Source organism: Urocitellus parryii, chromosome 6, assembly GCF_045843805.1.
Source record: "Urocitellus parryii isolate mUroPar1 chromosome 6, mUroPar1.hap1, whole genome shotgun sequence".
In the NCBI taxonomy this organism is placed as follows: domain Eukaryota; kingdom Metazoa; phylum Chordata; class Mammalia; order Rodentia; family Sciuridae; genus Urocitellus; species Urocitellus parryii.
In genome coordinates this window covers 144,578,826-144,603,242 of record NC_135536.1, presented here as the reverse complement: position 1 = coordinate 144,603,242, position 24,417 = coordinate 144,578,826, and the positions used below count along the sequence as shown (strand labels likewise).

Sequence of the window (24,417 nt, the reverse complement as noted above, 5' to 3'; positions counted from 1 at the left end):
TTTTTTTCAAAAGTTGACTAATTAAAATTATCTCTTATTTTGTTTTTAAAATGAGGCATGCTCCTCTTTAATTGGTTTCTCCAGGTTGTAAAGCTTGGGAATTATTAAGTCATTTATGGCTCTTGGAGACTACAAACCAAAGCATTGAATATTCTTGTCACCTAAAAGACTGTTTCAGAGCTGAGAAGATGGGAATTTCTGATAAAGGCAGCCTTAGCACTATTGACAGAAACCTTTGTGAACATCTTCTGATCAATTTTCCTCATGCTGCGGCAGTAGGGACAACTTGTGTCAGAGCCACAGAGGAGCTTAGGTTCCTTCACAATCTCTGAACAGCCTACTGTGTATTATTGAGGCTGACTCAGTCCCTGGTGGTGCCAATCGTGGGCATGAAGCAAGACCTTCTGTTTATGAGTAGCCTGAGGCTAGGCAGGTTTGGTCTAACTAGCTCTGCATTATGCCAGAAAATATGCATATGTGGGTAAGGCTGGCTGTGGGTCAAACTGAGTTGTTGTCTCCAGAGCTGTTGTCTCCCGAGCTGTTGGCCTCTGACTGACCTCCCCACTCCCTGACCTTCATTGGAGTGCTCCTTTGCCCTTCCCACTCCCTGCTTGGGTCTCAGTTCCCCATACCTACCCCTCTCCCACCCTGTCTTGCCTTGGTGATCCAGCCATCATCATCCTGCTCATTGAACATCTTTTATTTAGTATTTTCTACTTCCAAATTTTCCTTGCAACAGAAAACTCTGAGTTGTATTTCTGGAGAATTTTTTCTTCAATGGCAGAAGGAGTACAAGAAGCATTTTTCAAAATTTCTGGACTTATCAGAAATGAGTGGCCTTGACAGGTCTGAATCATAAGAGTCATATGGTACCATGACTCTCCACTTTTACCACACATCCCACGGGGAGTCTTATGATCAAGAAAGTTGAAGAAATAGCTAGAATCCCCATTAGAGTGATAAAAGTTGTTGAAAGTGCTGTTTTGCTTTGTTGTGTGTGTCTGCATTCTCTCATAACACACTCATAATACTGCTGAATGATGCTGAATGACTGGCTCTGTGGACGATTTGATTGGCAGGTAGTGGCTGTCATAGGACGGCAAGGATTGCTGTTCACAGGAGATTGAGAAAGAGCCCTGGATGTTGCCACATCTCAGACATTAACCAGGTTTTATGAAAGATATTTTCATGCTTTGGAGTTATGAGACTGAGTTTTCAATGATGGCAATTTGGTAACTTGGAAGATACAAAGGAAGATACTGGTTGTCAATGTCTCATTCTTTGGTTATATAAAAATAGTCTAGAATGCATCAAAATATTTAAGCTTCACCAGGGTAGGAGCCTCTACATGCTTGGTATGGTGTCTGACACACAGTGGGTATTGGTAAATGAATGAACTTTGTACTCAGTGAAGAGGACTGAGGCATGTGCTTTCTTCTTCTCTCTATGGATCTTTCCACCTGTGAGATGTTGGGAAGGTGATCATTCGAATACAAAAGCTGGGTAAAATCCTTGGGTCGGCCTTCACTATCTCTGGAGCATTTTCTATCTCTGGGAAATCAATAAAGGGGTGGAATGTCTTCAGGTCACCCTCTGAGGCGCCGATGGGGACCATGAACTCAAAGGGCTATATCACTTCCAAAGAAAGGGCTGAACAGATGTGAAGAATTTTACAGAAATTCTAATTAACTCCTCCGCATGTTATCCGATTTTCTTGTGATAGTGTGGTACAACTATCACTTCTCAGTTTTATTTCTCATTTCTTTTAGGAACTCAGTGTCCAAGACCTGTGAGACATCCATATGCATTTGATTGTTTTTCAATATATGCATGTTCAGTGTATCTCCACTTTAAAGAACTGACGTTAAACTCCAATATGAGCAGTAGAAAATGACCAGATAAGAAAGTGCTGAGTGACCCTGGGCAAATTTCTCCATTTCCAGGCCTTGCTTTCTCCCAGTATAAAAAACAGGAAATCTGTTTTTAGGTCTCTTCTATATCAACTTGGAAGGCCCTGCAGGAGTTAAAGGGCCACTCTGTTCAATTCACTGAGGATACTTGCAAAGAGGCTCAGATGTGTAAGAATAGAAAATGAAGGTAATGACCCCTTTACCTTTTCCACAATGTAACTATCTAAAGGTAAACAGCATGAAAGAAAAAGAAGCTTTAAAGGAAAACAATAGTGAAGTTATTTGTTTTTAACCTGCTAAAGTGACCTTGCCTGGGCCACTTGCTTTTTCCCTTGTGCATGTACTATTGTTGTTCTTTCTCTCCTTTATTTACATGTTCCCTCAACAAATATTTATCCAGACTAAACAGAGTTCAACAGATTCTCTCATCTGTGCTTAGTTTTGCTTCCTGGTTGCTATACTTTCATTTTCTCTAGCAAAAGAGTAGTTCTGTTTTTTTTTGTTTGTTTGTTTGTTTGTTTTGGGTTTTTTTTGTTGTTTGGCTCAGCTTCTTACAAGTTCAGACTGTTAAAACTCTCACTGAGAAGTCATGGCTCTGAAAAATGATCAGCTTGACTCTGTTCTGCAGAGGTACAGTGAACAGCTCCCTGTGTCGCCAGCTGAAGTCCATACTCCCGTGCTTCTGCTGAGCCCTTCACCATCTCACCTGTCTCCCTCCTTCCTGGTGTAGCTTCCCTTGTGCCCAGGTGGCAAGTGATGCTTGGGCTCCACTAATGTGTCTGTTACCACATATGCTTGTCCCCTTGAGCCCTAAGGAGGTGGTGTGGTGGGAGGTTAAGGAAACCTGGCATTTACAGAAATCCTAATTAACTAGTTTTGAGAACTCTGCCGAGTTTCCTAAGTTCTCTGACGTATTAAAAGAAGATAATGACTGCTTTGCATAATTGTCTTAATGCTAAAATGAGAAAATTATGAAAATTATTTGCTCCAAAAGATGAATCAGTTTTTACTCATGAACTCTCCACTGGCTGGATCTATAGTAAACAGGTTGTGGGACTAAAGAAAACTGTTTTTTATATTGTTTCTTATATCGTCTAAGGAGTTCATTCCCAGATGACGGAGATGGAGAAGAGTAAGTAGGAAAGAGGCCAAGAATGGTAACAGTACCTAATTCTAGATATGGTGGACTACAAGGAGACAATTGTAATTCCAAGATTTTGTAAATTATTTGAAAAATCCTCTACTAGCTCTCTTTACATGTCTTGGAGATAGAAAGTCCCTGCTTGATTGTTTTTTTTTTTTTTAAAGGGGGAAATCCAGGTGTAGTCCTGAGGGGTTGCAAAGGGTCGAGAAGGTTGAAAGTTTTTCTCAGAACAGCATTCCATGTCTCAACACCAGCTCAGTATTCTCCTCCACAGATCTGGTGCCTTGCTTTGCCTTTTGAGCTGTAAAAGCCAAATGAGAGGCTTTTAAATTATTGCTGTTGCCTATGAAAGAGAAATATTATCCACAGTAACAAAATCATCAAATTTTATTATGCACAAGTTAGTGCTATATATTTCAGAATTTTGCTTTAAAGGATATCATTTAGAAAAATGGAACAGCTTTTGATTGGCTTGGAAGTTTCTATTATCAAAAACACATTACCAGGAAAGTACACTACATTGTAAAATTATAAAGGATGGTGCTTTAGCCCTATTTTGATTTTATTTATAAAAAACAAATTATTAGCAAATGAATAAAACTTTTAAACCATTATCTGAGTAATAATACTAAACAAAACAACTAATAAAACAGTCGCATTCAAACAGCTGTTTAAGAAAAGCCAATGATATTTCATCCATTGTCAAACTTGGCATTTGAGCAGAATAAAGACCAAAGTAAATATTTATTGATTCATGTGAGAATACTGAAAATTTCTCTTTTATAAGTAGAATAAGCAAATAAACCATGATTTATAAAAACCCTGGCTAACTAAATCAGCTAATGGGTCTATTCAAAAAATTCTTATCATGTAAACTGTGAACTGACAATTATAATTGAAAATTACCAGTTTCTCTATGAATTTAATATACATATAGTTAACCACCTGCTTGCCTGTTATACAGAGTCATTTAAACGTGCAAATGGATGTACAAATGTTTGAAGGCTTTTGAACCAAAAGCATTAATTGCCAGTCTGTGTTAATGGAAACACACAGAATGGTTGCTTGCCTCTCTATAATAAATATAAAAATTCCCTGGGCTTCAAGTCTCTATATTGAGCACAAGTGGAGAATTTTTTATGGGAAAAGCTAATTTCAGGGTTTAAGCCCCTCCATCTCAACCAAAAAGGTGAAAAGGAGATATGGAAAGTCTGTAAGCTGGGAGCAGTGGTATGCACCTGTAGGCTCAGCTACATGGGAGGCTGAGGCAGGAGAATCACTTGAACCCAAGTGTTTGAGGCTGGGCATATAGGAAGACCCAATTAAAAAAAAAAGTGGAGGGTATGGGCACTACATTTCTGACACTGCAATACAGCCCAACTCTAGCTCAGATAGATAGTAAAATGGTCAGTGAGAAGTAAGATGCCCACATGGGTCTCTAATTCCTTCCAGTTGACATCCTGACACATGACCAGTGTTTTCCTCTTTAGTGGTCTGGGACCCAATTGTAGTGTTCCCTGGAACTGCTCTTTCCAGGCTAGGATGCTTTCCTTCCTTATGGAATATGACACACGTGTCCTGTATCCCCTGCCCCATGTCCTGGTGTGGCAGATAGGAATGTAATAATGGCCTGGTGTGCTTCTCTGTTCAGCCTCTCAAAAAGCTGTCTGGGGCAGGTGGTCTTTCAAAGGGCTGAATATTAAACCCTTCCTGCAGAGACCCTGCTTTTCTGTGACTCTAGGCCATCTGGATACAGATAGAAGGGGCCTCAGTCTGACTCTGAGCCAGTACAGATGCCCAGAAAACAGTTGAGGTATCTTCTAGGGGCCAGGGAGACTCATTCCAAAGGTAAAAAGATGTGGGGAAGACAAGCTTGTTCCAGTCCCATAACTTTCAACTTCAGAGGAGCCTGCTGATTGTGAGTAGGATGGGTCCCCCGATTTCTGCCAGCAGCCCCATCTCAAGGTTCTCTGCCTGACCCTTAAGGAAAGGGAAGTTTACCGATGAAAAAGGAAATTAGCTGTTTCTCTAAAAACAAGGCAATAGACTGAAGCTCAAGAAAGTCTTTGGGAGGTGAGTCCTAAAAAATAAAATACAAAGTGAAAGGAATCACTTTTCTATTTCTCTCTCTCTCTCTTTCTCACACACACACACCATAATCTGAGTTTGTGAAGCTTTCAGGGCATTAGAGGTGATACTGAAGGGTAGTAGGAACTGACTTTCTCCTAGGACCTTCTAGGAAGTTCTTGGGAGTAGGGGAAGGACTTGGTAAGAAGTTGATTTTTTTTTCAAGAGCAAGTTGGGATAGGAGATTAAAGACGTGGGGGTGTTATTTTTAATGGGACTCAGCTCTCCCCCAGAGGCTGATGGTGCCTGGGAACACTCAGGTACAATATGTATCATGTGTCAGACGTTCAGAAATTTTCTTATATCTAGCTGCCAAACTCCACAGAGTCATCCTGATCACTATTGTCTTTCCTCTTGCCATGGGCCTTCACCTCTGCTCTGTCTGGTTTCCTTGGTATCACTGCCAGCCTGGCATCCAGCTTTACCTTCTCAGCTTGTTTTTGAATGAGCTTTGGATATTCTGAAAGCATCAATTTCATTCTCAAAGGCTAAGACTTCTTCCCATTGAAGACATTAAGAAGACCAAGGCACAGTGAGCTTTTTCGCTGCTGTGACTAAAGGCCTGACCAGGACAATATTAGAGGAGAAAAAGCGTATTCAGGTGTTATGGTTTCAGAGGTTTCAGACCATAGGAGGCTGGCTCCATTCCTCAGGGCTCAAGGTGAGGCAGAACATTAGTGGCGGAAAAGTGTGGCGGAGGGAAGTGGCTCACATGATGATCAGAAAACTAAGAGACTCCACTCACCAGATACAGATATATGTCCCAAAGCCAGGCCTTCAATGCCTCACCTCTTCCTGCCACACCCCACCTGACTTCAGTCAGCACTCAATTAATCCCATCAGGTGATTAATTCAGTGATTGGGTTAAGTTTCTAGTCACTCAATCATTTCTTGTCTCCTCATCTCACACATGTGCTTTTGAGGGAAACTTCATATTCAAACCATAACAGACTTTGAGGACAATGTCAAAAGAACTTCAAGGAGCTGGGGCTGTAGCTCAGTAGTAGAGGGCTTGCCTTGCACATGTGAGGAACTGGGTTCAATCCTTAGTACCACATAAAGAGAAACAAATAGAATAAAGGCATTCTGTCCTCAGTGGTAGTGTGTGCTTAGCATGTGAGCGAGCACAGTGCCCCAACTTCAATTCCCATCACTGAGAGAGAGGGGGAGAGAGAGCCCACCAGACATCTCTAAACACAGTGGTGTCACCATACCATGCGGTTATTCTACATCCATATGAGCATACTATCTGACTGTGGTCATGCTACAGGTTGGTGATTAGGCACAGAAAAGAGTCCAATCCTCATTGGACCTAACGTATTGCAAAAACTCTAAGGGGAAGAAAGCAATTCAGCAACTCTAGGAAAATGAGGTTCTTGATTCTGTGTGTGTGTGTGTGTGTGTGTGGCCTCTGACCAGGTACATTTGTGCACAGAGCTCGGAAGAATATGCATGGCACAAGTGTGAGCAATGATCCAGAGTCAGACCTTTTTCCCCAGGCTCTTCTGAGAAGCTGGAAGCAGGAGAGGCCCTGGAGTGTGGAGGTGACATTGTCAACTATAGTGCTGGCCTCTGTTGGGAGTCACAGTCTAAATGCCAATTGTCAAAAGGGTCTGAGAATTCAGGTTCTATCCAAGTGTTTTTATTGTTTCTGGGAAGACACTCAGCTTAGGAGCTGTTGAGTGTCAGTAAGAGGAATTTGGTGCTGAGGCTCAGAGACAGGTGATCACAGCTCCCTGAAAAACCACACATGACATCTGTGGGTGTGGGGAGCAGAGTTGCCTTTGATGGGAGGGACAGGGACAGGGTGACAAACTGTGCCAGTTTGCCTGGAATTGAGGGACTCTTGGGATGTTGGGATTTCAGTGGTAAAACCAGAGAAGTCCTGGGCAAACCAGAACAAGTTGTTCCCCCTGGGCAAGAGCAGGGCTCATCAGGGCTCAGTCTGAGTAAGAGAGGTTCAAGCTTTGGGACTGGTTAGGTCTTAAGGTATCAACTTTCTTCTGAAAGGAAAGGAGCAAATTAAAAGCCAAAACAAACAAAACAAAAAAACAATGTACATACACACCAGCTTATCAAAGACAACTTCCCACTTTCGAACTTCTCTGACATATGGAGCCCTTGTTTTTGCTGACAATAGCCATTTCTGAGTTATTCCTCAGTTTAAGGAATTTCTTGCCCTTTCCTCTCCTTGGGGTTCCTGGTGGTGGAGTTGAGGCTCCAGGTCTGCTGTCTGGGAAGGGTTCATGCTCAGACCTGTGTACGTGTCACGTGGCCATCAGGAGGCAGAGACTCAAGGTGTGTCCTCAGTCAGCTGCTTAGATTAAGAATAGACTTGGGGCAATCAGACACGTTCCAACTGTCCCCAGCAGCTGTCCTGGAGCCTGTGGAGGTGCTGTTTGTCTTGGAACCAGTCAGATTTAGGCTGAAGGTTCAAAGATCCAGTATCTCTGGCTGGTGGAAGCTGGAGAGAAAAGATCAACTTTAAGGTCCCTGGCTCCTGCCAACCCAGTTCCTCCCCATGAAAGGTCTGTGCTCTGTGCTCTGTTCGATGTTCAGGAGCAAGCTGGAGATCATAAGAACTCAGCCCCCTCACCCCGTTTAATGTACACACTGTTTAAAACATCTTCCCATTGGCAGAGGAAATTATCTTGTTTTGTTCTTGGGAGAACAATTCTGGAACTGTACTTCAAGTACAGTGAGATTAGTTTTCTGAAAAACATGGTATTTGTCTGATGCAATCCTGACACCATCTAAGAGGAGCAGCTGTCAGTGTTCATGCCCACACATGTTGGAGATGTTATCTTTTGCCATCAGGACCAAAGTGTTTGTTATGTCAGATATGATAAAAGTCGATATTTGCTTTCATGGTTTGCCTTAGCACCCAGTATTCTGCATTTTTGAAAGAGGACAAGATGGTTGAATTAAGGATAAAATTACATACTTTGAGATTTGCTTTTAAATCACCTCTGTAGATGTAGGATTCTATTAAGAGGTTTAACAGGAATTTTTGACTTTCTTCTCTCATAGGATACAGGAAGATTTGAGCTTAATATCACATTCCACCCATGTGTATGCATACACAGCAGACCCCATACTTCTTCACCCAGTTTTAATTCAGACAAATTTTTTAAAAATGATAGTGTTCAGATTCCTAAGCTGTTTCCCATAACCTTTGTTCTCTTGAACTGTTACAGTTTATCTATAGCAAAGCTCTCTCTCTCAAAGAGTGAATAACTGGGTTTCTTGGCTTTTTTTTTTTTTTTAAGGCAAATGTGGAACTTGTGATCCTTCTGCCTCAGCCTCCTGAGTCTCTGGGAATACAGTTGTGTGCCTCCACTTCTGGCTATATTTTAAGCTATTATGTTTTACCGTATTTATTTTTCAAGCTATTATGTTTTACCATATTTTTAATTGACGCATTGTAGTTGTACATAATGGTGGAATTTATTTTTACCAATTTGTACATGCACACAACAATATAATTTGGCCTGTCTCTGTTATGTTCTTCACTATCATGGGTCAACATTAGGGTTTTGCTTTGGACTTCCTGTATTGTGGTGATATAGGCTGTGTGTGATATGTGCAACTGTTTTGTTGAGTGAACCCTTCTGCCTTTGTTTACTGCCCACCAAAATATCAGCTACTGAAAATAAGGTTCATGCTTGTGTTTTAGTGGTGGGATGAATTGATATTAATAATGTGCCCTCCCCAGAATTGCAGGTGTACAAACAGTGCAGGTGTTGATGAGTTTTCTTGCCCCTGGAGTGAAGCCTCCAGTCAAGCAGCAGAGCATCTGTGTATGCACATGTGCACTTTGTATGGACATGTGTGCACATTTATGTGTACTATGTTTTGGAATTAACTAACTATAGGCCATGAAATTTCATACTGTATTTAATCAATTCAATAACCAGTTTAGACAGGTCCAAACATTCTTAGAGGGAACTAAGGCAAACACCTTGCATGTGTAGATCACTTAATATATGAACAAGTAGGTGGATCCTAGATTCTTGTAAAATTGGGTGGGGGTGATATCTGCATTAGTGAACACAGAATTAGCTCCACCAAAGACACAATTCATGGTAAATTCAATTATTGTAATAATCTGAAAATGGGGACTAGTCACCCTTTTTACCTACTCCCAACCCCATCACTGTGTTAGTCTAATTTTCTGCTATGTTCCATCCCCAATGGACTCACATCTGGCTTTATGGAAAAGCTCCTTAAGTTATTACATAATGGCTTCTATAAAATAAAAGCTCTCCACACTTGAAAAAATTTAATAGTCTTATAACAAGTAAGCCCATGTTTTATAATACTGTGTCAGTAAGAATAAGCATATATAAAGTAGTTAAAACCATTTCTCAGCTTACAGATGGGTTTTTCATATCATCAGACACTAAGAAGTGCAATTGTAGATGAAGGAAATGGAAGGGGAGACAGGAAAAAAGAAAAAAACATCCCAGACATTAACACAGATACCCCAGAAAATATAATCTCTTTCCTGAATAATCTGTTAAAATGTATCAGATTCAGAAGCTGATACAACAAATAGCCCCAATAAATTTCTGTCTCTATATAATAACAGTCTGTATTTTCATCAGAGAGATGTCTTAACTCATTTATAATGTGATAGCTTGCTTCACATTACTTTAAGTACTTTGATAAGCTGAAAATTCACCTCTGAAAGTTTGGGTAAAGCTGCATTTATGTATTTTATATATAAAATTTTCAAACTCAAAACAAAAATCTTAAAAAAAAGTATTATGTGCATATAATTATTATACATTTTCTTTGCTAAGTGCAAAATTAAGTTTTCTTTTAAAATGTATCAGCTGAAATACAAAGAAACAAGCTATTGATGCGAGCAGCAACTTGTATGGATCTTAGGTTGTTATGTGGAGTGAGAAAAGCCAGTTTGAAAAGGTACATACTGAATGGCTCCACTTATCTAGCATTCTCAAAATGACAAAATTATAGAGATGGAAAACAGATCAATGGGTCAGGGATAAGGAAGGAAGGGGAGGAGGGTATGATTACAAAGGACAGCCCCAGGCAGTTTCTTGATGGTGATGGAGTGGTTCCTTATGTGACTGTGGTGATGATTATATGAATCTACACATGATAACACATCATAGAACTGTACACAGAAACATACACAAGAAAAATGAATGCATGCAAAACTGGCTGTCTGTACCCTGTTACTGTCCTAATTTTGCTAATGTACTTTCATTATGTAAGATGTTACCATGGGGGGGGGGTGATTGATGGGTATACAAGACTTAGCTGTACTATTTTTGCAACTTATTGTGAGTCTATAATTATTTTAAAATATAAATGTCTTGGATGTATGTGAAGAAAGGATTCCAGCTACTAATTAAACATACTTAGGAAGCAATTTAGACAAAGACTGGTGTCCTTTGTGGAGGGAGGGTTTTTAGATACGAACGCTGATGATTCTTGATGTGCTTAGTATCCAGGTTGCAACTTTTAAGCTGTGTAATTGAAAACAATGACTGTTTTCATCACTTCTTTAAAGTTGTAGAATCAGGAAATTTTAGAGCAAGCAGAGACCTCACAGAGAATGTGGGCCAAGCTCTCAGTTTACACCTCTCTGGGTTTTTGGTATCCTCATTGGTAACTTGAGGGCTTTGTCCTAGTTTCTTTGTTAGTGTCCGGCCTAGTTCTAATTCTATAATCCACAACTTTTTTATATAAACTACAGAAACTTTAATGGCTATCTTATAGATTCTGTCTTAGTATTTACTGAGACAAAACATTTCATGTTATGTTGATGACAAACATGAATGCAGAAACAGTCTGTTTATTACATAATAACATCATCTCATATATTAAAAACAACTGGAGAGCAATCTAACTAGGCTAATTTTTCATGCTTAGCTAAGGTTATAATTTTCCAGGACAGAGAGTCTGGGCAGTTTCCCTGAGATGATTTATAATCACATCTTCCTTGTACAAATCATAGTACTTGCACCCATGAGTATTTGTACAGAGGGGAGGCTTACGTCAGTCAGTGTTACCCTTGACTGCCCACCAGACCTGCTAACTCAATCCTGAGGAGATTCTGGCCAAGCAAATACTAAAGCTCAGGAAGCTTGAGAGTGGCTGCTATAATATAGGTATAAACAAAGATATGCTCTCCACTGACCAAAAGAACTTAAGCTTCCTTACTTGAGATCTCAAGTACTTTTTTTCATGGAATGCTAGGGGCTGTCTTGGGAAACTGAGTCCACTGCAAAAATAAGGTCAGAATCCTAGGCTGCTCCTTACCTCCTGATAGCAGATACAGACAAAGCCACCTTTTAGTAACACTGTGGTTTTTGGTATTGATTATCCTTCAATCTACAATAATATATAGTCTTTCAAACAAAAACAAAAACAAAACCAGCAACTCACAGCATTAATAGAATAATTTTATTAACAAAAAGAACCCATGGGGTTCAAGCAAGAATACAAAATACAATCTTTAGTTTTTTTTCCTGTGGGTTAAACTGTTATATTTTTAATAAAAAATAAAAAAAAGCTTTCATAGTTAACTTATCAAAAACATAACCCCTGCCTACTGAGTTTCTTATTGTGCAAAACAGAAACATATATACACAAACAGTTTTGCCAAGGGAAGGATTTTGTGTGCCAAAAGATGCACATTTTCAATTTAAAATTTTTGCATCAAAAACAAAATTCTAAGGCCACTTTTTTTAAAACTAAAGAACAAGAGGGGAATAAACAGACAAATAATAGCAGCTAAATTTTTATCTTCATTTGTAGGTTTTCTCTGTTCCAATGTAATTTTCAGTATTCATATTTTGATTATGAAAAGGTATGCAGTTTGAACCTACAGCTGCTTAAGGTCAGGTAGACCAGTATCAAGTCACACTTCTGATTTATTTTCTCAATGCTACAAAATTGTTTCAATTTTGCAGGGGGACTTTGTGATTTCTCTAATCAAGGAGATAAAACAATCCTACTGAAGGATTCCATTAAGTGGTTGCTTTTCTACATGGAGCCAAATAATTCAACTCTCTCTCTCTGTCCATACAGTTTCCCTTTGTTTTGGTTTTGTGGAGATGGACAATGTCTTGACATGGCATGTAAACTTCAGCTTAGAAGTCAATAAACAGCTGAAAATGATCTTTCTCAAGTAAAAATAAAGCTGTTTGGACAGCACTCAAATACACAAACCTGCTTAAAGACACACAAAACAAAACATTAAAAATAATCTCTAAAAACCAAAGCAAGGATTAAAGTTTTGTGACAAATCTAGTACCACAATTACTCATATAACAGTTTTGCATTATGATTTTAAACAGTGACTTGTCATGAAACAAGTGTGTTTGATGGTTACATGATTACACAGAAGAGAGGTATCTGAGAAGGGTGAAAAGCGCACATTTACCTAATGTTTGTAGAAAATCCCTGATCAAATGACCAACTGATTTCTAAATACAAAATTTAACCATAGTAGAATTTTTCTATTTCTAAGTGAACATACTGATTTAAAGATAAATTAATCATTTTATTGAATGAAGTACAGTATCATGCCTGGGAAGCACCAGGGTTTCTCGATCAAACCCTTAAGACTTGGCTGGTCCACAATCTCTATCATGGGAATCCCTATCTCCCTTCCACTTAGTGTCCAGAAATGTTCTCAGCTCACAGAACCAACAGACTGAAGGAAAAGCAGGTGAGCATGTGACCATGCACAGGAGGGGACAGGGGGACAGTGAAAACACTGCTCAAACATTTAGCAGCAACACAATCCTGTTGGTCTGAAAATCCTGAGGTTAACTGACAATAAAATATTGCACCAAAACAATAAAGAAAATCACAGTTTAAATAATTGCTTAAGAATTTGAAAACAATATATAACGCAGTGACTACCATCAGTCGATTTAAGCCTTTTGATAGAAATCAAATGTATGTCTTCAAAAAAAAGATGTTTCTATCCTCTTTGATTCTGCATTTTTTGGAAACATCCTTAGGTATACATGTTTATTTTCACTTAATGCTAACATTGTGGATTTTCCCCTTGGTCTAGTTTCAGATTCAGTGATAGATAAGACTGCTACATTAAGTAGCAGAAACTCTGAAGAAGGGTGATCAGGCCTAGAGTTTAAAAAACATCTGATAACCCCACTAGAGGTAGGTTAAGATTTTTTGTTTTTGTTTTTGTTTTTGACTGTGTAGTTATCAAGGCATCCTGAATATGTAAGCTTTTGATCCCCTTTTCTTTTTTTAATGTGCCCATAGGAAAGTAAGACAAGAGGAAAGTCAAATATATATCCTGTGGATGTACTTAAGGGTGGTAAATAGTACAGTCTTCAACAAAGCACATTTTCATGTTAAAATTCTCCTTTCCCCTTTGAAGTGTAAGGCTTTCCAGAAGCCCTTTAGGTTTCCTGACATTCTACAGCCAACTTATAAAGTACACTGTAACCTACTATTGAAGGAGTGAAAATGGTCATTACTTCATTAGGACCTTTGCGGGAGCATGGTCTCAAGAAAGGAGGCTTCCAAGGACTTTAGTCCTTGATGTGCTAATATGGAAAGAAATCATGAAGACCCTGAAACCTGAGGGTCTCACTTTGTATTTAGAGTAGGCCACTTTGCCATTCACACACATTTCTATGCTGCTTGGCTCTTTGCGACTGTCTTTTCCCAATTAGTCCGTGTTGCCTTAAGTTCACGACACCTTTGTTCCATTCCACGTCGACAAGCCTTCTTAAAGGCATGCTCTCACAGTGTTCCCACCAGTTTCAGGCTCCTTCCTCTCAGGTCAGCACAGGCACTCCTTCACTTACTCTGCCACCACCAGGACTTCCACTACATTCTTCGACTTTTCACATCTTCATCCCATTTTTCAAAGGGAACAAATAAATTAGCACAACCATCCTATTGGCCCACTGGAATGTTCTCATATTCTTACTTATGTTCTTATAAGTTAGCCTTCTCTCTCCCACCCATAGAAAGGCAGGTGAAAGAAGCAACATTCTAATTTGATGATGAACACAGTGATTCTGAAGTACATTCAGAGAATGAAGGAAACAGGCTGTGTGTCTTCTACATCACTAGGATGTGGATCAACCTTAGAAAAAAGGGGGGGAAAAAAGAGCAAGATTATAGTTGTAACATTCTTTAAAATGGTTTTATTATCTACTTCTAATTATATGATGGCTACATGCCAAGTTGCCCAAAGCCTATCATTACTAAGTGCCAGCAGGCTGTTATGTTCTTGGTATTCCATGGTCACATAACATCTGAAAAATCAATCCATGACACTGTATATGCATGCCATAGATCCATGGAAAATACTGGAAAATGTGCTAATGGATCAGTAATAATCTATGAGCACAGTAAAAACACATTTCTATGTATCCTCTTTTAATTATGAGTCAGCAACAGACACTTGCATGAAAGGAGGACTGCAAATGAATATTTGCAGACAGCATAATAAATGTCTAATTTTCTTTCACTTTGTTTACCTCTGAATAAAGTGGTGGAGGCTGAAACCGGAATTCTTGTATGCAGGCAAACATAGGATAGCATGCTTCTCCCTCACAGTCGGGGGGCTGAGGGTAAGGAGGAATATGTCTAGAGAATTCTTCCTCTGATACCACATCCGCATAATTTGGTGGTGCTAAAACAGTAATGGAGTTAGAGCTAAGAAATTCAAGTAAAATTAATTTATCTCTCTGAACTCTAACAAAGACAAGGAATTTAGCAACACTGAAGTTGAAAATAAAGCATTTCCCTCTCATCAGTTTGTTTTTGTGCCAACTGCAATGAAAAAAAATTGATTGTTTTTATTAAATCGTTACTACTATTAATTATATTCTACTCTTTTGAGATGGTTGTGCTATAGTTTAGACAATTATCCCTGAAATGTGGCTACAAAAAACATATAACACTGTATTTTTATTTTGACTATTTTTTATTGTTTTACTATGACCTATGGTCATTAAGAGATGTACACTTTATCCCTGAGTCTGCCATCAGCAGTTTTGTGTCCTAAACAAAAAATTAAGATTTCAAGGTCTCTTCCAGGAATGAGTTATGATTCTTGAGTAGTGAAAAGAATAAGGGTAGCTGTAGTAGCAGTATTCATTAACATTTAAGCATTATTATCTCATACATCCTGTCTGTAGCTACTTTCTATGTAAAGCTTCATTATGAGAGAACTTCAAAATACCTTACCTTCAGGCTGTTCTGGCAGGGTCAGTGTCAACCAGCTCATATCCATGCTGAACTGGCTAGCGCTGGGGTTTCTGCTGCCAAAACCATTATAGGGAATTGTACCAATAACTAAAGGCAGCTCAAGCATCAGTTTTTTAGCACCAGGAATGTGAATGTATACCTAATATTTCAAAATAGAGGAAAAAGGCACAAATCTAACTTAGGCTTCATAGGAGATGGCCTAATTACATTTTTTTTTCAAGGCAATAAATGCCTTTATCACCAACCACCCCACCTCCATTACAAATGTAAGTTGTCCTGACTAAATAAAATGAAGAGCAAACAAAATGAGAAATACACAAAATGCAGTGAGTACCCTCTGACAGGAATCTGGCCTCAGTGTACTTCACTTAAGTTTGAATAGTTTATAATAATAAATAAAGAATATATGTACATGTTGTCAATGTGACAAGGGCCCCTTAAAGCATCTCAATCCCTTTTAAGTTACTTTATTAACTTCCTGGGCAGAAGGATTGTGTTTTTTGTAAAAGCAAAGGCCAATCTTCATATATTTCACAATTGGTAGTAATGCTGACATAAAATGACATTTTCCTAAGTATTAAATAAGCAATAATATTCACAGACAGTGACATAGCTCCAGTTATTGCTCTGTCGCAAGTATTTTTAATTTTACAAAGAGCTCTGCTTACGGCTAAGGAATAGTCCACTCTGATAATGCAGCAATCCAGGATGGATGGAGTAACAGGTGGGATTTTGAGAGTTTTCCCGTTCCAAGTGTCAGTGCTCCCAGATGCAATGTGGTTTCCTCGCACGTTGGCAACCATGTGACGGACGGTCTTTGTCTTCCCACTAGCCAAATACGTCTGGGTTTGGAAAATAGCCGCTTTGGGAACAATCAGACGAGAAGAACAGTTCTCTATTTCGGCATAGATTGGAATAGCTTCTCCTAAAAAAGAGAACAAAAACAGGATGGATTGAGAGATTTCTCAAAAAGTTCTCCTTGAAATCAAACTGGGCCACCACCAATCAAAGCTGAAATGTTCTAATATTAATGAACTGAGAAGCCCTGATAGATAAATTGCATTGTAAATATGTGTCAGATAAGTGAAAATCCACTGCAGGTTATGTTGATATTATTTTCTAATTATTGCATTATTTCCTTTTCTGTAGTAAAATGATATTAACAATCTAAAGATATGTAAATTATCAGTATGCATATAAATTAAGGTAAACATGTAAGTATATAACTTCAGTACTAATGTTAAGTTTAACAGATTACAAACAAACACACTAGTGGTTATCATATTAAATTCCTCCCAACAGGAGAACAAAGCCTTTTAAGGAATTACTAAGGCTAAGGCACAAATAATACAATGGATGGAGTTTTATTACAACATTATACATCATGCCATAATATTCCAATCCACACTCATTTCCAACAAGCCATAACCCAGGATTAGAGGCTAAATTCACTACAGGAATTAAGCCCTTCACAAATGATAGTTAAAATTTGAATATTACTAATGTTTGCTAATTTTCTATATTCTAGGCCTAAATATTTGTAAATCTCAAACCAGCAAGAAATCAGGATACTAAGAGTACTTTCATATTACAATAGTTCTCTTCTGAGCAACATGACTCTAGACATCCTTTTGCAACAATGATATTGGCACTTTCATACTCTTCTAGTTTTACTCTTTGTTAAAACTAAAGTAATAGGACTGAAGTCAGAAATACCAAGTATTTCTAGAACTTATTCATTCATTTAAAAATGTTTGAACAGCAATTTTTATATTAAAAATTATTCTTTGTGATTTAAAATATGATATACTTTGTATATTACAAAACACTATTTAAAATCACGTAAAATTAGCTAATAAAATGAATAAGTCAATCAGTTGAACTTCCCAACAGGCTGCTTACCATTACAGTATCCCTTTCTTTCAATTTTGGCACTCAGCGAGACTGGACCAGAAGTAAAAAACCAACAGCCAACCATTTTCTCTTGAGTTTTCAATACAGGGGTCTTGAAAATTTAAAATAAAACCACCTTAATTAAATCATTTTAGAGAACTCATAGAACTTAAAATTATCTTTCTTCATAGAATAGTTGTGAAGAAATATCAACCTTTCTTAGTCTCATGTGACATCTCAGATACTAAATCTTATTTCCCTCTTAAGAACACTAGGGTGAATTTTCAGATTCAAATTAGCATGACATCATCTTATTTTACTTTGAAGTTACTATATTTCTGGGAAATGATATAGTAGCCCTTTAAAGAAGCAAAGGCTATATTATGATAGAAAAATTAAACAGAAAGTTATATTCGTTTTGGTATTTACTATGTGAAATAAGCAAATAAGCAGTCTTTTCCTCTCTTTCTTTTTTTTTTTCCTATTATTTCAAAATGATTACCCAGCAGAAATTTCAAACGGTCTTGGGGCTTTGTGAAACAGTAATAATGTGACAACATACATATGTTAACAGATCTAAAAAGGTTATTAAACTCATTATGCCCCATCATAGTATTTTATTCTATTTTTAAATACCAAGAAAAGTGACATAGGATTTTAAATGTTTAGTTTACAAGCTGCATACACACAAAGCTTTCTGTAAAACCCAAAGTTACTTGCAATAGTTTTTTTTTTTTTTTAAATGGAAAGAACACTAAAGGATAATGAGTGCCTCTTTTTAACAAAAACAAAATCCCTTTAAGTAATTTGTCATGATGATGATAAAGCCTTTAGAATACTTAACTGCCATATTCTAAGTTGTTTTTAAAAATTGCAAGACACTTGGCATCACCAAGCATTTTAAAAAAGTGTAAAGTCATAGCTATAAGCCTGGTCAGTCGGATGCTGGTTCCTTTATGATTTTGGATACAAGAGACCATGCAAACATCCATACTTGTTATCATTTATCCAAAGGTAAAATTAAAGTAAATAGCACTTCTTTTTTGTGTGAAAATAGGAGTTAAACAACTTTTAATTGTTGGCTTTTCCCTTGTTTTTTAAAACACTGGCTAGAAAAATAATACTAAAATACATCTTTGTCACATCAATTCCATGATGGAAAGTTTAAATTATCTCAGTATTTTCTATGAAGTAAGAAAATCATTCATTCATATTTAAATGAAGAACCATTAGGTCCTAGTAGCTATCATGAAAGTACAAGGTATAATTTTATATTATTTTGATAATATGGGTTTAGATAAAAGAATCTAGCTCATTAGCTCCCATCTTGCCTATTCTGTTGTTACTTATAGCCTGATCTTTCTTATCAGTCTACAGTATTTCTAGTGATTATTAGAAGTTCAATGCTTTAATGTGGCCAAATCTGTCATAAGGAGATGATAAGTGAAAGGATCTCGGCGGCAGCTGCATGCACTTACTTAATGTTAGAAAATGACATGCAAAATGGAAGGATACATAGCATAATGGCCTGAGCCTCAATAACAGGCTGAGCATGATTAATACTCTTCCATAATTACTGTTCCTCAACCTGCTATTATTGAAGAGTTTAGAATACCACGGTCCTGTGAATGTGGCCGCTCTGGTAAAAGTAACTACACTCTGTGTATGCATTATTGTTATTAAGCCTTATTAATGCATTTCAAGCCTGTGTAACTTTTTGGCAAAAGAACCCTGAACAGCAGGGACATAATCAATAGTATTAACACACACAATTTGTAATTTGCCCAACCTAGAATCATATATTTATAGTGAATGCCTATGGGTGACAAGATTGTATTTTCTAAGCCATCAGAGAGTGACAGGACAGACTACTACTAAACTGTCGAAATACAGATACCACTATTGAAAGGAAGGAGGAAAGAGGGAATAGAGGAAGAGAGGAAGGAGGAAGAGGAAAAGGAAGAACTTACCAATAATGCTGGAGTGTTGACATCGACATGACTAACAACCTGGAGTTCTCGTTTTACACTCTGATCTGGTACCTTGGGTCGTTCCAAAACTGCCTTCACACAGTACTGAATGCTTCCGTATTTCCCAGTAAATGAGGTCACCAAAGGTCTGAAACAAACCAAGGCATTAATTTGTGACTTTATTTTTCAGTTAACCAACCTGGGAAAAGTACTCTATAAAATGGTGGTTTAGGTTGAAAGAAGAAGAGTAAGCAGGCCATCTATGGAGGGGCTGCAGAGGATGAATACACACTTTAGAGCCAGAAGATCCTGACAAGACTCAGACATGGGATGGACACACTGCCAAGAAAATTGCAAACTATCCTGCTTTACTTACTCAGATGGAAGTTGAAAGCGAAATGGAAATTCATGTTTTCCAGGCTGCAATAAAATGATGGCTTCACCTGCAGAAGAGATTATTTTAACAAGGTTAGTACTAGAAAAAGAGTTTCACAACCTAAATCACATTTCCTAAAGAAGGTTTTGCTGGCCATAAGACACAGTAGAATTCAAAAGTTCATTAAAAAGACTTAGAGAATGAAATGTGTACCAGTTTTTAGCCAGTAAAAATGGTAGTTTAGGTTTAAAAAGTAAGAAGCAGGCAGTCTATGGAGGGACACACACACACACACACACACACACACACCTTTTTATCTCAGAAAAGACCAATTACACAAGTAATTACCATGAAGTTCTAGAGCTCAGGGAACCAATATACATATGCAGTACACACACACACACACACACACACACACACACACACATACACACTCACATATCCTACTCTATTATGTTAACATGAGATACTAATATTAAATTGGACCTAAAATTAATTTAGCAAAAGATAGATTTATTTTTATATATAAAATTCACATTATATTCTTTGGGAAGAGGTGGAAATAGAAATAAAAAAATCTTGACAATTATTAATAGTGGGTATAAAATTAAAAAGTCAAACCAACAAGACAAGCCACTAAGCAAGAGTCAGGTTATTTACCCTTCAGCTCTAGTGAGATTAACAGGATTTCTTAGCAGTTAACTTGGATTTACCAAGCAAGGACATGACCCCCTCCCCTGCTCTGGATTGCCGGTTTCATTTTATTTCATGTACTGACTGTGAGAAGGCCAAAAATGCAGCGTGTGGGTGGACTGTATAAGACCAGAGACACTGCTGGAGTCTCTGATGAATGTACATAGACAATCTGTTAAGAGTTCAGGTCCAAAGTGGCATCCAGTGGTGGTCAGGTGACTTTCCTGAGATATTGTAAACTTTCTCTCATTTCAAGCTCAGATTGAAGGCTGAATTTTTGAAGGACAGGAAATCAGTAGTGAAATGGAATTTTTAAAAAACTTAATTACTAGAGCTTCATGACTTTAAACAATTTACACATTTTAACTGTGTAATTTTAGGAATATATTACTGGCCTGCTAAGTCTTCTAAATCTACCTTCAGTGTTTAATGTGTAATGAATTAGAAAAAAAAGTCATAAGCCCATTTGCATAGTTGTACTTCACAGGTGGGTGACTTGTAGGCAAAGTCAACAATAACCAGTCACAGGGACATGAGATCAGATTAAATGATAGTGATAGGGTGAGTCCCAGGGGCTAAGGTGTTCTCACGAACAGCCCTACAGGTCTCAACAGTGTCACGGCATAGCTGCACTACTGTAAGCAAGGGGAGCTTCTGCACAGTGCAGCTATCCAGTGAAAGGCTCAGGACCCAATTCTCTGGAGAGAACTGGACTATAAATTCTAATTTGTAATCATTAGATTGCAGAGCACGACAAAGTACTTACAAATGTTTAAAAATGTGGATTTCATCTGAGTTCAAAATTTATAGGGCTTATATGCCAGGCACTGTTGATAAAAAGATGAATAACTTCAATTCCTCAGACCAGCAGAAAAGGCAACCAGACACTTGTACACAACTAATTATGAGACAGTGCTAGAGCCTAGAACATCCACACAGGATTATGTAGGCACTGAAGACCTGACGGTGGAATGGAGATGAGTTGGGAAGGGGCTTAGATGAAAGGCAAATGTCACGAGGAAGCATGACAGGCATGTGGAGAACAGAGTTGGCTAGGATACCAACAGGGAGTGACAAAGAGATGAAGTTCTTCCTTCATAGAGGAAACATATCCATTATTGCCCTAAAAATGAATCTTTCAACTGTCTTAAAACATAATTAAAAACAACAAGAGGAAACTGATAAACATGGGCTATAGTATTTGGAATAAAATCTTTATTTCATTCTCTTTGTTTTTAATGAAATCATTCACAACCATGTACATATTTCTGCTTCTGCTCTCATGGTTCATTACTTCTCTGCCTTACTGAGGACTAGTTTCACAGGAATTTGTTTAATTTACTAATGGTCCCACAACCAAAGCTCAGAATTAAAGATTTTCATGAGCTGTGGGGTCTAGAAGACCATTGGAGGCAGAGTCTGGGGCTTAGGTTAAGAGGAGGGCATGGAGGGTGGAATCAGGGTCTGTAACGTTCCATTCTGATGCCTAAGGTCACACTCTGCTATCGAGTGCCCAAGAACCGAAACCTACTGTATGGTTCTATCTTTCAGTATTTGTCAATCAACATATGAAGACAATTACAGTAGTTGGATTTGATTAGTAATTCCAAAGAAATATCTGGAGAGATTCCAGTGTTTGCATTTTCCAGAAATCAAAATTTCTAAAAATCTCTTTTGAAAGACATGTTTTGGAATTAAGTGACCCTGAGAACCTATGACTGTGTCAAGTTGCTTGTTTCTTTCCAGTTATGGATATTAGGGGTGCTCCCCCCACCCCCATTAACTAAAAGAGGCTGATTTTAAAAAATATGTAACTGTTGTTAATATTTGTTATGATACATCACTAAAAAGAGTTGAAGATTTGCAAACTGTTTAGGTTTAGAGACTCAATTCCATTAAAATAAAAAATAAAATTTGACTTATTTTTTTGAATTGAAAAACCATTTGCCAGGCTGGATTTCACCAAAGCAATTTTCATTCCTAATTTTAGGTTCAATTACTTTAAATTTTCTATCTATTTACTCAGTAGTTATGGGTTCAGGAAGTTTAAGAATTTTGGACAAAACCCAATTTACTTCTCTCTTCCATGGCCTCTTCCCAGTCAGCCATCTTGAAAATCTGTGTTGGCTATAACCACTGGGAGAGAGAGGCCTGCTGGTGATTCTGGAAACTTCACAAAAGAAAAAGAGTGTGAGGGCAGGCAGGAACTGTCATCTACCAGGGCTCTCATTAGCCTAAAAGAAAGCTTTGGTTCCAGATATCCTTTCCCTATAAATTTGTGCTCAGTCAGATTATCAAACACTTTGGAGGATTTAACTGTGGATGGTCTATTCCATAGTAGGATTAAGACTAAACTGCATTGTATTTTGTGAAAGATGTAGCAACATTTAAAAATATAATTATAATGTATTTTACTTGTCAAATTATCTTATTTGATAGCTAAAAGCTGATGAGGCAGAAAGGCAAGAGTTTAAAATAATTTCCTCTGAGGGGGGAAAAAAAACTAAAGACCCACTTTTGGTATTTTCATAATTAAGGGTATAAATTTCGGTACTTATGAATGTAACATCCATGTAGTGATCCCTGCATGGTGACTTCTAGAAAAGCCTACATTAATTGACTGGATTTCACAAAAGAGAACAGGAAGGGGTAATCCAGAAATGCCCAGATGGCAGTCTCCAAAGGCCTTTTGGGAAAGGGGAGAGAGGCAGGACGTGAAGGAAACAAAAAAGCGGCAATATCTGATTAAAGTCAGAACTCTTAATAAAAAAGTTGCCCCACTCCCCAAAAGATGGAAATCAAGTATGATGGTCAGGTCTAGAAACACTTCCTTTGAACCACCTCTCAAGAACTACTTCCCTCTTCCCAAGACTGAGTTTCTGCTAATTCATCATGAACCAAGGAGTGTCAAGGTCCACGATGGGAAGAAGTGGAGGCCCATGAAACACTAGGCATCAGAATGGAACGTTACAGACCCTGATTCCACCCTCCATGCCCACAGCCTTAAGGAACCTAGATCCCTGGATCCTGACAGTCTAATCACAGGTCCCCATGGCAACCACCCACTCCCTTCTGGGTTCTAGAAGATCCTGGGACACCAGGTGTTCGACCACAGCCAGCCAAGAATGAGTCGCCACCTAGGGCTATGCTGCAGGGCGCAAGGTCTGATCTCTGGGTTGCTGTGAGGTAGGGGCACGAGCATTGTTACCTGCCCCTCATCTGCGACCCCCACTGGGAAGTCCACCTCTTGAAGCCTGCGACAGGCCCACCTGCCAGGAGGGCACTCTGCCTGCGCGTGATCCTCCAGAGAATGTCCCCTTCCTGGCCCTTACCCTGGGACCCAGCGGCCAGGCGGGGAACCCAGGCAGTAGTGCTCACTCACCGGCCGGGGGCTCTCGCAGGCTCAGGCGCACGTTCAGGTACTCGACCTCCGAGGCAGCTGGGGGAGCCGCGCCGCTGGCTGAGATGCGGGCGCTGGCCCTCGGGCCCCAGGCGGCGGTGGCACGACCCTGGGCCTCCAGGCGTAGCGCGCTCAGGGCCACCGGTTCGGTCGCCTCCAGCAGCACGTGCCCGGCTACCGTCTCGCCGCTGGAGTAGCAGCCCTTGCGCTCATCTTCGAACACCAGACCCAGGCTTTTCACGCGGCCCTCCCGACCCAAGGCCGCGGTGGACCCCGCCTCTCCACCCATCCCGCCGGCGACGCGGCCCCGCCACTGAGGTCCGGGGAGGCCGGGAGCCGGGGTCCAGAGCAAAGAGGCGCCGCTGTCAAGGGCGCCTGCCACACGCCAAGGGCCACCGCGGCCGCTGTGCGGTGCCGGGTGAAGCACCAGCCCACCGCGGGGCCTGTCGCTTTAACAAACCTAACTGGGACTGGAAAGGGGCCGAGACTGCCCACCCTCGGCGCGCGCCCATAGGCCAGCTGTGAGACCTGCTCCTTGCCAATTGGTTGTAAATGGCCACTGAATCATTTCATTGGCGCCCCCACGCAAAGGCTAGCTCATGTAGGCAGTGCGTGATCAAGCAGTGTTGACCAATCGACAGACGCAAGAGTGCACGTGCACAGTG

The 24,417-nt window shown here is 39.2% G+C and overlaps 1 protein-coding gene across 1 annotated transcript; it reads right to left on the bottom strand.

Annotated features, from left to right (window-relative positions):
- Positions 1-11,915: 11,915 nt before the first annotated feature.
- Arrdc4 (arrestin domain containing 4) lies at positions 11,916-24,192 on the bottom strand. Its single transcript, XM_026394737.2, has 8 exons — positions 23,735-24,192; positions 19,660-19,726; positions 19,284-19,431; positions 17,323-17,425; positions 16,089-16,345; positions 15,400-15,559; positions 14,688-14,842; positions 11,916-14,290 (listed from the first exon to the last, which is right to left on the bottom strand). The coding sequence occupies exons 1-8, from the start codon at positions 24,039-24,041 to the stop codon at positions 14,234-14,236; spliced, it is 1,254 nt and encodes a 417-aa protein (XP_026250522.1). The 5' UTR covers positions 24,042-24,192; the 3' UTR covers positions 11,916-14,233.
- Positions 24,193-24,417: the final 225 nt, after the last annotated feature.

Excerpts from the sequence above, each read along its gene's own strand:
- Arrdc4 (XM_026394737.2), bottom strand. The coding sequence starts at position 24,041 with ATGGGTGGAGAGGCGGGGTCCACCGCGGCCTTGGGTCGGGAGGGCCGC. Across the intron at positions 19,432-19,659 it reads CGCTTTCAACTTCCATCTGA|ACCTTTGGTGACCTCATTTA; the intron begins GTAAGTAAAGCA and ends GGTTTGTTTCAG. Across the intron at positions 15,560-16,088 it reads GAGTGGACTATTCCTTAGCC|GTATACATTCACATTCCTGG; the intron begins GTAAGCAGAGCT and ends TTGAAATATTAG.